Source organism: Pelophylax lessonae (assembly GCF_965119305.1).
Source record: "Pelophylax lessonae genome assembly, chromosome: 1".
Classification (NCBI taxonomy): Eukaryota; Metazoa; Chordata; class Amphibia; order Anura; family Ranidae; genus Pelophylax; species Pelophylax lessonae.
Window position 1 is genome coordinate 267,484,664 of NC_138768.1, and position 10,656 is coordinate 267,495,319.

Below are 10,656 nucleotides of genomic sequence, written 5' to 3' on the forward strand. Positions count from 1 at the left end.
ACTGGAACGCTGCCTGGATCACGGCCAGCCAGGAACAACTTAGTAAAAAGCATAACTGTTGCAGAAAATCTGGGACAGTATCAAGTATGATGTAAGATTATTATGTAACCCCCTAGCACCATGCACCTGGGGTTCCTGGACAGTGCCCATGCGTTAAGACAGCCCTGGCCTGGTGTGAAGTTAATGTAATGCAAGAAACCGGCACACATAGTCTACAGCTCGGGTCAGTTAAAGACAATGGGGTATGAAGACAGTGGTATAAAAGTTAAAACAGTTGAAGATACAAGTGGTTACCAAAGGTAACGAAGGTTTCACATGCAGCCTGTCATAAGTGTTTACATGTGACAAGTGGGATAGCTTCTTGCAGGCACTCTATTCATGAGCAGATCCATCTCCCATAGCAAAGGAAGCAGATCAGCACCACAGAGGTCCTCAGCCTATGCACAGGTAAGGTAAAGGAAGAGTTAGGTAAGTGCGCTTTACGGCCCAATTCTGTTATTGGGAGTAAGGTAACGGAGATACACTGGACAGGTGGAGAGGGCATTGACTCAGCGTATCCCTCCTAATTGCATCAGTGACCCCATGGTGGTGTACATTATAGTTAATGGAGTTACTTAAAGTTCAGTTGTGTGTTCAAGTAAAGGTACCCCATGTGTAAGATAGTAGTGACCCTATCCAAGGTGCCTAGCATAGCCCAGAACCCACTCCGAAATAGGCCTCCTATGTGACCCACATTTGGCACCCAACGAGGTGTGGAACATGGAGGAGGTACCACCCACCTACCAGTACAAGGGCACACAACTGCCACAACATACAGTATATAGTATATAGTGACCTGCTTATAGTGACTTGCAATAAGGAGCAAAAAACAGGATAGGAAAATATTCCTTGATATTAGGCTAGTTACAGATATAACATCTTAATATTCTGCATTACCACTGGTCCTATTTAGTCATTAAGCACTGCACAGGAGAGAAGGGTAAGTAAATTAAAGTGTTTGCGTGTGTGTTTTTTTTTTTTTTTTTTTTGCAGCTAAAACTCCAACACTGATTGCTTGGTGCCATTCCCTGCCAGGGCTAAACATAGTCCAGCTCTATATTTGAACTTAATATGACAGCTCTGTTTGATCGTACAGGTATTTTAGAGCAGAGCTGAGATGGGATAATTGTTCTGTGTAATCCCTCTCTGTTGTGTAGAAGCAGTTTTGATATCAGACCCTTTCCCAACACACAATGCCCATCACACAATCTGCCTAGCTCCCCAGATGTAAAAAGCAGATTTTTTTTTTTCCCCAAGCTCTGCTTGGATTAAGGAGATCTCAGATGCACAACTCACAGTGAACAAAACCGCCTGAGATTAGAGGGCCAGTTATCGTATTCACTGGGGTTTAGCATTTCTGTCCGAGGATTACAGGGGCTTTTTTTTTCTCACATAAAATAGTTTGAGTTATAAAGTGGCAGCTTTAGCGGAATGAAATAAAGGTATTTAAAATTACAGAAAAATCAAGCAATGAAAGGAGACACTTTAAGCTAAAAGTATTAAAGGTAACTGGGGTCTCTCTGTGTACGCAAGATGAGGTGTTTTATAAAGACAGGAATCATAGCACTGACAAACGGAGGACAAGAAGCATTGCAGAAACAAACTCCCACCATGGCACCGATCAAGCAAAATGCTAAAAACAAGATTCAACGACCCTTCTCTATTGAAAGCATCTTATCTCTTCCTTCACCTGAAATAAAACAAAAGATTGACAGTTGTCAGCAGAAATCAGTGTGGGCACAGAACAGGCAAAGCCCATTAACTTCTTCTCAAGATGACCAATCTGTGGCTGTATGCAGATGTTGTTGTTGTGTACATTCCCATCACCAATCTGCTCAGGATCCTTCATGGCTTGGTAAGTATTACTTTCTATTAACAGCAGAATACAATGTAGAGGAAACCTGTTTTGAAAAAAAATATAAAGGCTGCTATTGCTGACTTCCTTCTGATAATGCTAGTTACCTGAATGTCTCTGGTTTTATTGTTTTCTGAGCCATACCAGGAAGAGGCATGCAGCAAAAGAAGTCGCCTGATCTACATACTAGTTCCAGGTCCAGGTCTTGCCTCAAATGATTAAAGCTTTTGATCAGTTATTGCTGACCTTCTGAAAATGTTGGGTGCCTGACTATCTCTAGTTTCATCACATTCTTAAGGGCCATACACACTATCCAACTTTTGTGGTTAGATTTCCTTCAGATTTACCTTTTCTATGTAGTGCAAGGGCCTGCCAGATTGCATACAAATTGAAAGTGTTTAGGTTTGACCCCATATTATATGGTTTTGGTAAGTCTAAAGGAAAAAGTCTTCAGAAAATCTTATAGTGTGTATGGCCCATTAGTCAGACCAGAAAGAAGCATGCGGCAACAGAAGTCAAAATAAGGTCAGACTTAAATTCTCCATACTTGTTCCAGGTTTTGGTTTTGCTCCATGTCCAGGCCTTGATTCAGTTTATTAAAGTTATTGGTCAGCTATCGCTGATCACATTCTAAAAATTGTAATTGCTTGACTATCTCATTTGTACCAGGTCTTGGTCCTATTCCAGGTCCAGGTCTTGACTCAGATTAAAGCGGAGTTCCGGGCACAAAATCGGTATTTTTTTTTTTGTGCCCCTCCGCTAGCTACACATAACCTGAAAAGGAATTGGATAGTTATTTATTTTTTTTGTACACTCACCTTGTAATCGAAGATCGTAAATACTCACCTCAGGGTACTTCCTCCTCCAGCGCCGAGGCTCACCCCATCACTTCCTGCCTCGCGATGATTCCTGGGAGCTGAACGTCATCGCTCCCAGGAATCAATGCGACGACACCGGCCCCGCACGTCACTTCCGGGCGACGCCGCATTCCCCTGCTAAACAGCTTCTGGGCATGCCCAGAAGCTGTTTAGGAATGCGGCGCCGCACCGGAAGTGACGAGAGGGTCCGGTGCGGCGCATTCTGGGAGAAGAAGACGCGGAAGAAGACACCGAAGAGGACCGCACCGGCTTCAGCTGCCCACAAGAGAGATGGAAACGCTGTGGAAGAAATTTTCAAAGTAAGTATTTCTTCTTGCAGGTAAGTGCGAACTGGGACAGATCAGAGGCTAGCCATTGTGGAATGTGCTAGCCCTGACTGTCCCGGGGGTATGTTCATCAAAAAATGAGATCTGTGCCCGGAACTCCGCTTTAACCACTTTCCCCTCCATTTCAGTTTACAACCAGTCAGCCTCTATGTACTAACATATTCGGTCTGTTACTATACCACTCATCTGCTGTACCATTTTTAAACATGCCATGATGTCATTTTATGTATGTTGATCATTATAATACTGTAATTATTAAATTGCTTTATACTATCATTTGAGACCCGCCTTAAGCTATTTTATCAATTTACCTGTTCATGTACCAATCATCTCTACACACCTCAATTAAAGTCCCAGACTTCCCCCCCATATCCCGTTATATCCTTATGCAACAACTGGCCTAATAACAATGATATATTTTGTTTTATATGGCTGTACCTATGTTATATACATGCCAGTTGTTATTATTATGTACATTATATACATCCCCTTACCTCCCCTTCCCCCCTTCTTTTTATTCAATAATAGGGATGGAAACACTCCCCTCTATTTGGATAGAGCTTCATTTAAAGTCCCAACACATTTTCAATTGATTGTCTTTTCATCAATTAATTTTTTATAACAAATTATTAAAACTATTGGTCAGTTATTGCTGACCTTCGTCTGAAAATGCTAGTTGAATGACTATCTCAAATTATTGAAGCTATTGGATCATTTAATCAGACAGGTAATTAGCATTTTTAGAAGGCGATCAAGCAATAGCAGCCTATTATCTGGTATTACAAAAATACTTGAAGTATTTGTTGTGGGTGGTCTTCTGGAATAAAACTGAAACATGAATAAGGGTCCTTTCACACGGCCGCTCCGTGTGTCCGCAAATCATCCAATCCGTTTGCGGATGATTTGCAGACATAATGTAAGTGAATGGCACTGCGGATGTCAGCGGAATACCATCCGCTGACACCCGATTTTCCTCCTGTCAGTTCTGTTCCGTTTTTACGAACGGAACAGAACCCCATTTTTCCTTCCGTGTAAAAAACGGAAAGGAAGGAAAATCGGATGTCAGCGGTGTCATCCGCTGACATCCGCAGTGCCATAGACTTACATTATGTCCGCATATCATCCGCAAACGGATGGGATGATATGCGGGCATACGGAGCGGATGACAGAAATGTCATCCGCTCCGTGGAAAAAAAAAAAAAAAAAGTCCCGCAGCGGACCTTTCACACGGAGCGGCCGTGTGAAAGGAGCCTAAGTGTACACACACACATCACACAAAATGCATGAAAGGACTTTGGCTGTGAGGACTGCTTGCACATAATGTTTTTTGTTTGATACAATTTCCTTGCATTTCCTGTTATTTTTAACTTTTTTATACCAGGCAATTATTTATGTGTTTTCTGTTTTTTGGAACATCAGTACACTTTCTTCACCTACTTCTTCTTCTGACCACTTTAATTCAGCCACACATATCCACTGGCCCCTCCAAATGCTGCACCCCTTCTCTGAAGATGGGGCAACACTTGTCCAGAAGACTGCTCCAGGAATAAATGCATTTCCACTCAGCCAGCGCCGGACTCGCCGGCATCGTACTATATTTACAGAAGAACAACTGCAGGCTCTAGAGGAAACCTTTCACCATAACCAGTACCCAGATGTGATAGCTCGAGAACAGCTGGCAGGACGAATCCAACTTAGAGAAGAGCGAGTAGAGGTGAGATGATGGAAAATACTTATGACTTTCAACATCATTTTTAATGGAATAAAAACACGCAAAACAGTTTTTAGGGATACTTTTGGAGAGATCTCTTGAGTGCCTGGGTACACCAGACATGTTCATTGTTATGAGTTCCCATTATGCCCTTTTTTTTTTTTTTACATTTTTGGGCAATTGTAATACAAACATTACTATAGTAGGAGATATGGATGATGGGGGTTACAGTGATTATTGACTGTTGGTAGTAGACAGAAGGGTATTACTATACATATAAAGCAAAACATTACAATGAGACGTCACAAAGTATAGATAACACATCGTCAAAAGCTGTCATAGTACCTCATGTCAGAGATCTGTAGGTGATCCCAAGGCTGGATAGGAACTCCTGTCTAGGATGAGGAATTCAAATAGCATCAGTAGAGAAAAAGGTCACCAGCAGAACAACAGAGAAAGGCAGAAGGACAGAATGGGGGCTCAATGGATGCCTAATCAAGCAATGGGGATAGGGGTCTGGGAACAAAGCAGGGGGGTATGACAAATTGACAAATAGGAAGTCAAAAGAACAAACCAGGGGAGTCAGTAAGTCATTCTGCTTATTTAATTATTTTTTTTACTATGGAGAATGCAAAATGAGATGCAGGGAGACTTAAAGTGGTTGTAAACCTCAGACATGAAATATGCATATCTATCTATAGCAGTCCTTTTCAACCAGGGTGCCTTGAGGTTTCTTCAGGAGTGCCTTGGAAAAATGCTTAAAATTGATCAAATACTATATACAAGTCAGCAGGTGGATCAAACCTGCCCTTAAGTTACACAAAGCCACAGGTTTTGATTATGCACCATTACAACTAGACACTGGCATCCTAACAACCAATAATGTCATCAGTTGATAAGGAGGATGTCTGTTGCCTCCACAGCATCCTTGTTTGATCCCTCCTCTGCTCCTCTTCCTCAGCCCTGAGGCCACATTAGCTGACTGATGGAGAGAAGTTGAGGGAGAAGAAAAACAATGGAATACTAGGCAGTAGCAGTGAGAAAAAGTGTATTTGCTTTGGAAGAATAAATCCCCTCTAACGTTGGGTGTCATACATGTGGATGTGGCTGTATTATGTAAAACTATTAGAAAAGTTTTTTACATTTTATAATGGGGTGCCTTAAACTGTCCCTAATTTTAAAGGGTGCCTTGAGATTGTCTATAATTTTAAAGGGTGCCGCCTTGAATTAGTCACTTCTGACAAGTTTTCCTGACACCAAGAGAAAAATGGTGACAGGGGAGAGACCTCCAGCTGATTGACAGCCTCAGCTCTGTTCCTGTGTGCTGCAGAGTGTAACTTCAGCTCTCTGTCCCCTTTTTTTTGAATGCTCAGGCAGGTTGATAAATTCTGGACTTCGAACAGATGTAGAGAAGAGAAGACTGCAGATAATCAGGTACAACTTATGTAGGAGGATTTGTTTAAACCCTGTGTATTACCTGAGGATAGTCACTTCACTGGGTATATGGAAGGTTTTACAACAATTTTAAAGGTGGATGGGAATACCCAAAATTCCGAGTCAGACAGAAACAGAGTTATGAATTATAGAAGAGAAAATTCTGTTGTTGGAACATCCAGAAAGTACAGTATAAGAAGCCAGAGACTGACCTATCCCATCAACATCTGCCAATAACTAAAAAATTGCCCTTTAATAAAAGTGAAGATGAATGGAGTGTGTATTGACCAAAGTACTAATTTATTTATTTTTTTTAACCCAGTTTCAATGTTTGCTGCAAAGATAGGTAGAATATTGTTGCTCTGGCAGAAATGCAACCAACCCCTAATTTTCTTGTTGTGATTTGACAACACACTGCCTTTTTCTGGACTGAAATCACAGTTCTGCCTAGTTGTTTTAAAATCCTTCTGTGCCACATAGGTAAAAATTGTTCTTTAGCCCAGGATATGTACTGGGGATGATTTTTAGACCCCTTGAGATAACAAAAAGTGTGGAGAGGACTCAGGACTACTCTGAATTTCTGACATGATCAACATTGCGTTTATCAAACAAAATGCCTTTGATGGTATATTTGAGCAAAATTGAGCAATCAAGTTCATTGTTGGAATTTACATCTACTTGAACGTACTGTAAGTAATACTTACAGTTCTACTTACCTTTAATGAACAGAGAGCCCATTCACTCCATATGCAGTGCAGGAAACACGTGTTTCCTTGCGCGTTTCCTGCACAGCACAGAAATTAACTGATCTCGTTAGATGAGTGTGGGTGCCATTCATTATTAAAGGAATTACCAAAAGCATTTGAAAAAACATGTACGTTTGCGGCTGCCTAAACGCATGGTTCCAATGTCTGTGTCCAGAGCTTTCTTTTCACTTCCTGCTCCAGAGACACAACATAAAGTTAGAGGAAACCTTCAGAATGTGAGGGAAATTCCCTTTTGACACAGGTGTCCCCACTGGAAGATTTACTCTCACCTCTTGTTTAGTTGGCACGTCTAAAATTTTGGATTTCCCTTCAATTTCTGTTGGAATGACAATGGTCACCAGAACAAATAGAGGGCTGAATCTTCCCAGAGAGGTTACAGATGGCAATTACAGCCTCACTTACCTGCTCCCCTAAAGTTTATCTATACCCAATACTCTTTTATTTTTTTTTTTAAGTAGTTGTAAAGGCTTAAGTTTTTTTTTTTAACCTTAAAGTGGATGTAAACCCCATTCATGAAATCTGACCTGGGCACATATATCTTTAGTGTTTACCTATCTTTCTCCAAAGCCCTAAGTCCTGTGTCTTTCTGCTGCTCCGTTCCTCTGTTATCAGCATGATAACTTTTGACAAGCTCTCCGACACAAAACAGCTGAAAATTTGTGTTGGGGAAGGGACTTAGGGACAGATAAGCAGAGAGCTTCACAGCACAGATTCACAGCAATTCTCTGCAAGTTTCTTTGTTCCTCTGCCTATGTAGAAGAGGGGTGTGTGCCTTTCCTCCAATCAGCTCACACACCATGTATGCCAAGACGCCCCTCCCACTGCTGAAACAGGAAGAAAGCTGAAAATGTCAGATATACATGCAAAACTCATGTAGGGAGATTTGTTTCATCTCTGTATATCATCTGAGGCTGTTCACATCACTGGGTATATGTGAGGGTTCACATCCCCTTTAATGCATTCTATGCATTAAGATAAAAAAACCTTCCAGTATCAGCTCCCTTCAGCCGCCCACCACCCCCCCCCCACACACACACTTACCTGGTTCCTCTTTCGAGCCAGCGCAGTGCCCTAGAGAAGCATCGCTGCTCTCTCTCTCCTCACAGGCACAGAGGCATGCATATCTGCCCCCATAACAAGAACTTGCTATGGGGCAGACACAGAAGAGGGGGAGCCAAGATCACTGCCTGAGGACCCTAGAGGAAGATCAGGGTAGCTCTTTGCAATACCAATTTTATTCCCCTCACTTCATGCCCTGGGGACAATCTTTTTACCAAATAGAAAGTGAAGGAATCTCTCCAATTGGGCTTTTGGTTGCAGTAAATTGTGATATGAGTTCTAATCCTCCACTTCTCTATCCCAATTTTTTTGAAAAATTGGCTATAGATTGCCTTCAAAGCTGACTTCCATGTTTCCTGTCACTTTAAATAGTTAGTTTGGAACAAGCTGGTCCAAACAAACTATTTCTTTCACTAAGTGCTGCACTGGCTCTAAGCACTGTATAAACTGCGTGTAGCTTCAGCTTCATATAGTACACTGTGCTGGGTGACAGCGACTTTCCGTCTCACACACAAAACAATGTAGAGTCTGCCTGAGCGGCGCTCAGCCATTCATATATGCAAAAAGAAACAAGGGTGGCAGGTCACAACAGGAAGTAATAAAATCAATGTTTTATTGCTGAGCACTTGCATAAAAGCAGGCAGAGATCAATGCGATGGCAGGCAATGTCAAGGGCATGAAATCCCCAAAAGTTGGTGGACTGGAAGGTGACGTGGGACACGGGATGCTAGCACCGACTGTGCTGCCAAGGACCAGAAGCGGAGAACGGTGTGACACAGGAGGCAGTGTCTGTCCGCACCTCCCCCAAGGCATCAGCGACACGGTGCCGGAAGCTGGTGGTGACATCATCTACCACTGCCGGTTCCTCCACGGAAGCCAGCAAGGGACAAGAAGCAAAACAGTGTAGAGGGCGGGCCGCAACGTAGTTTCCGAGGATCAACCTCCTTCGTCAGGCTCAGCCATTTATAGGTAGCTTTGTATTCTGTGAATGAATAAGAGAAAGCATTGTAGTCACTCACAGAATACAAAGTTTCCTATGGCTTAGCGCCACTCAGGCAGACTGACTCTGCAATGTTCCGGGTGGGAGACGGAAAGAGAGAGGAGGCAGAAATCACACTCACTGCCTTGAATTAAGGCAAGTACACACTATAGAAGGATATGCTCTGTTCATTTGTTCAGAAGTTTACAACCACTTTACATGAATGAAAGACAGTAATGATTCCAGTTTCATACCTCCCAATTTTTGAAATGGGAATGAGGGACACCTACTAGCAAAGGTATGTAGGCATAGGAACCCCCCCCCTGCCCCCCCCCCCTGCCATGCCCCCTTAAAGGAGAATTACATTTAAAAAATATTAGTTAAACCCACAAGTGCTTTTTTTTTTTTTTTTTTAATGCCTCTACGATACTACTATTCCTTTATAGTGGCTTTTGAAACTTAGAAATGCAGCAATTTAGAATTAGGATGAAAGGTTTAGCACTGTAAAACACTTTTTGATAGATATGTAATGCATTTTATATACAACTATTTAGATCAGAGTAAAATGAGGGATAATTGAGAAGGAAAGAGGGACAGAGGGACTTTGGCTGGCCATACATCTCCAACTTTTGTTGTACAATTTTCTGTCAGATCTACCACAAACCACATAATGTGAGCTCAAAGCTAAACAACACTTTCACTTGTATCCAATTAGGCAGGCCTTCGTACTACATACTTGAAGGTAAATTTCAAGAAAATCTGACAGAAAACTGAAAGCAAATTGTATCATGTATGGCCAGCCTTTGTTCCAAATCAGGGACAGTCCTTCAAAGTCAGGGACAGCTGGGAGCTATGCAATTTCAGAGAAAACTGAGCATATATGGAGGCCTAAAAACATACTGAGCTTTATTAGATTGAAAGATTTCAGCCCTCTATTTTGCTTGACTGAGGTCCTAGATCATAAACCAATGATAAACTTTTCTTTTTGGATCTTTAGGTATGGTTCAAAAACCGCAGAGCAAAGTGGAGGAGGCAAAAAAGAGTCACAGCATCTGTTCTCGTCCTCCAGGGGAAGAAAAACACAGATGACTCCTGTTAGTAGGCAATGCCACCATGTGAAAGCATAAATAAAACCTTTTCTCTTAACTTATAAATATTTTCTACGTTTTAGATCATTGCACATTGTACCAAATATAATACACATTTACTTAATGTCAATTCTGTTTTCTATGGAATATTAAATGTAAAAGATGGATTTTGTGACTCTATTTTCTGTGTTTTTGTTGCCAATCACCATTTTGGAAAGAAAAACATTATTGATCACACAGTGGTTGTGCTTGTGCCTTGGCTGATTACCAAGCAAACTGCTTTAGAATTATAGTAATAAACCCCTCCATACTACATGACAAAATAATTCAAATGTGTCTTTTAAAACAAAGGAGAAATACATCAAATAATAGCATCACATCTATTCAGGACTTCAGTCATGATACGACCAATTTGACTGTCATCAATGTTATATGTAAATTTAGCATATGTAATAAATGTCTGCAAACTAATCCCTTAAAGCGTTACCAAACCCAGGAGCCTGCATTCACTTTATCTGGT

At 41.5% G+C, this 10,656-nt stretch overlaps 1 protein-coding gene across 1 annotated transcript; it reads left to right on the forward strand.

Moving 5' to 3' along the window:
• The first annotated feature begins 1,516 nt into the window (after nucleotides 1–1,516).
• LOC309561574 (homeobox protein goosecoid-2-like) lies at nucleotides 1,517–10,153 on the forward strand. The gene is made up of 3 exons (XM_082265563.1): nucleotides 1,517–1,894; nucleotides 4,562–4,812; nucleotides 10,046–10,153. Exons 1-3 carry the CDS (start codon nucleotides 1,573–1,575, stop codon nucleotides 10,145–10,147), a joined length of 675 nt encoding a protein of 224 aa, XP_082121689.1. The 5' UTR covers nucleotides 1,517–1,572; the 3' UTR covers nucleotides 10,148–10,153.
• Nucleotides 10,154–10,656: the final 503 nt, after the last annotated feature.

Bases quoted from the DNA above. Each gene is read 5' to 3' on its own strand.
- LOC309561574 (XM_082265563.1), top strand. From the start codon at position 1,573: ATGAGGTGTTTTATAAAGACAGGAATCATAGCACTGACAAACGGAGGA. The intron at 1,895-4,561 runs GTAAGTATTACT...ACTTTAATTCAG, and splicing joins TCAGGATCCTTCATGGCTTG to CCACACATATCCACTGGCCC. The intron at 4,813-10,045 runs GTGAGATGATGG...TTGGATCTTTAG, and splicing joins TTAGAGAAGAGCGAGTAGAG to GTATGGTTCAAAAACCGCAG.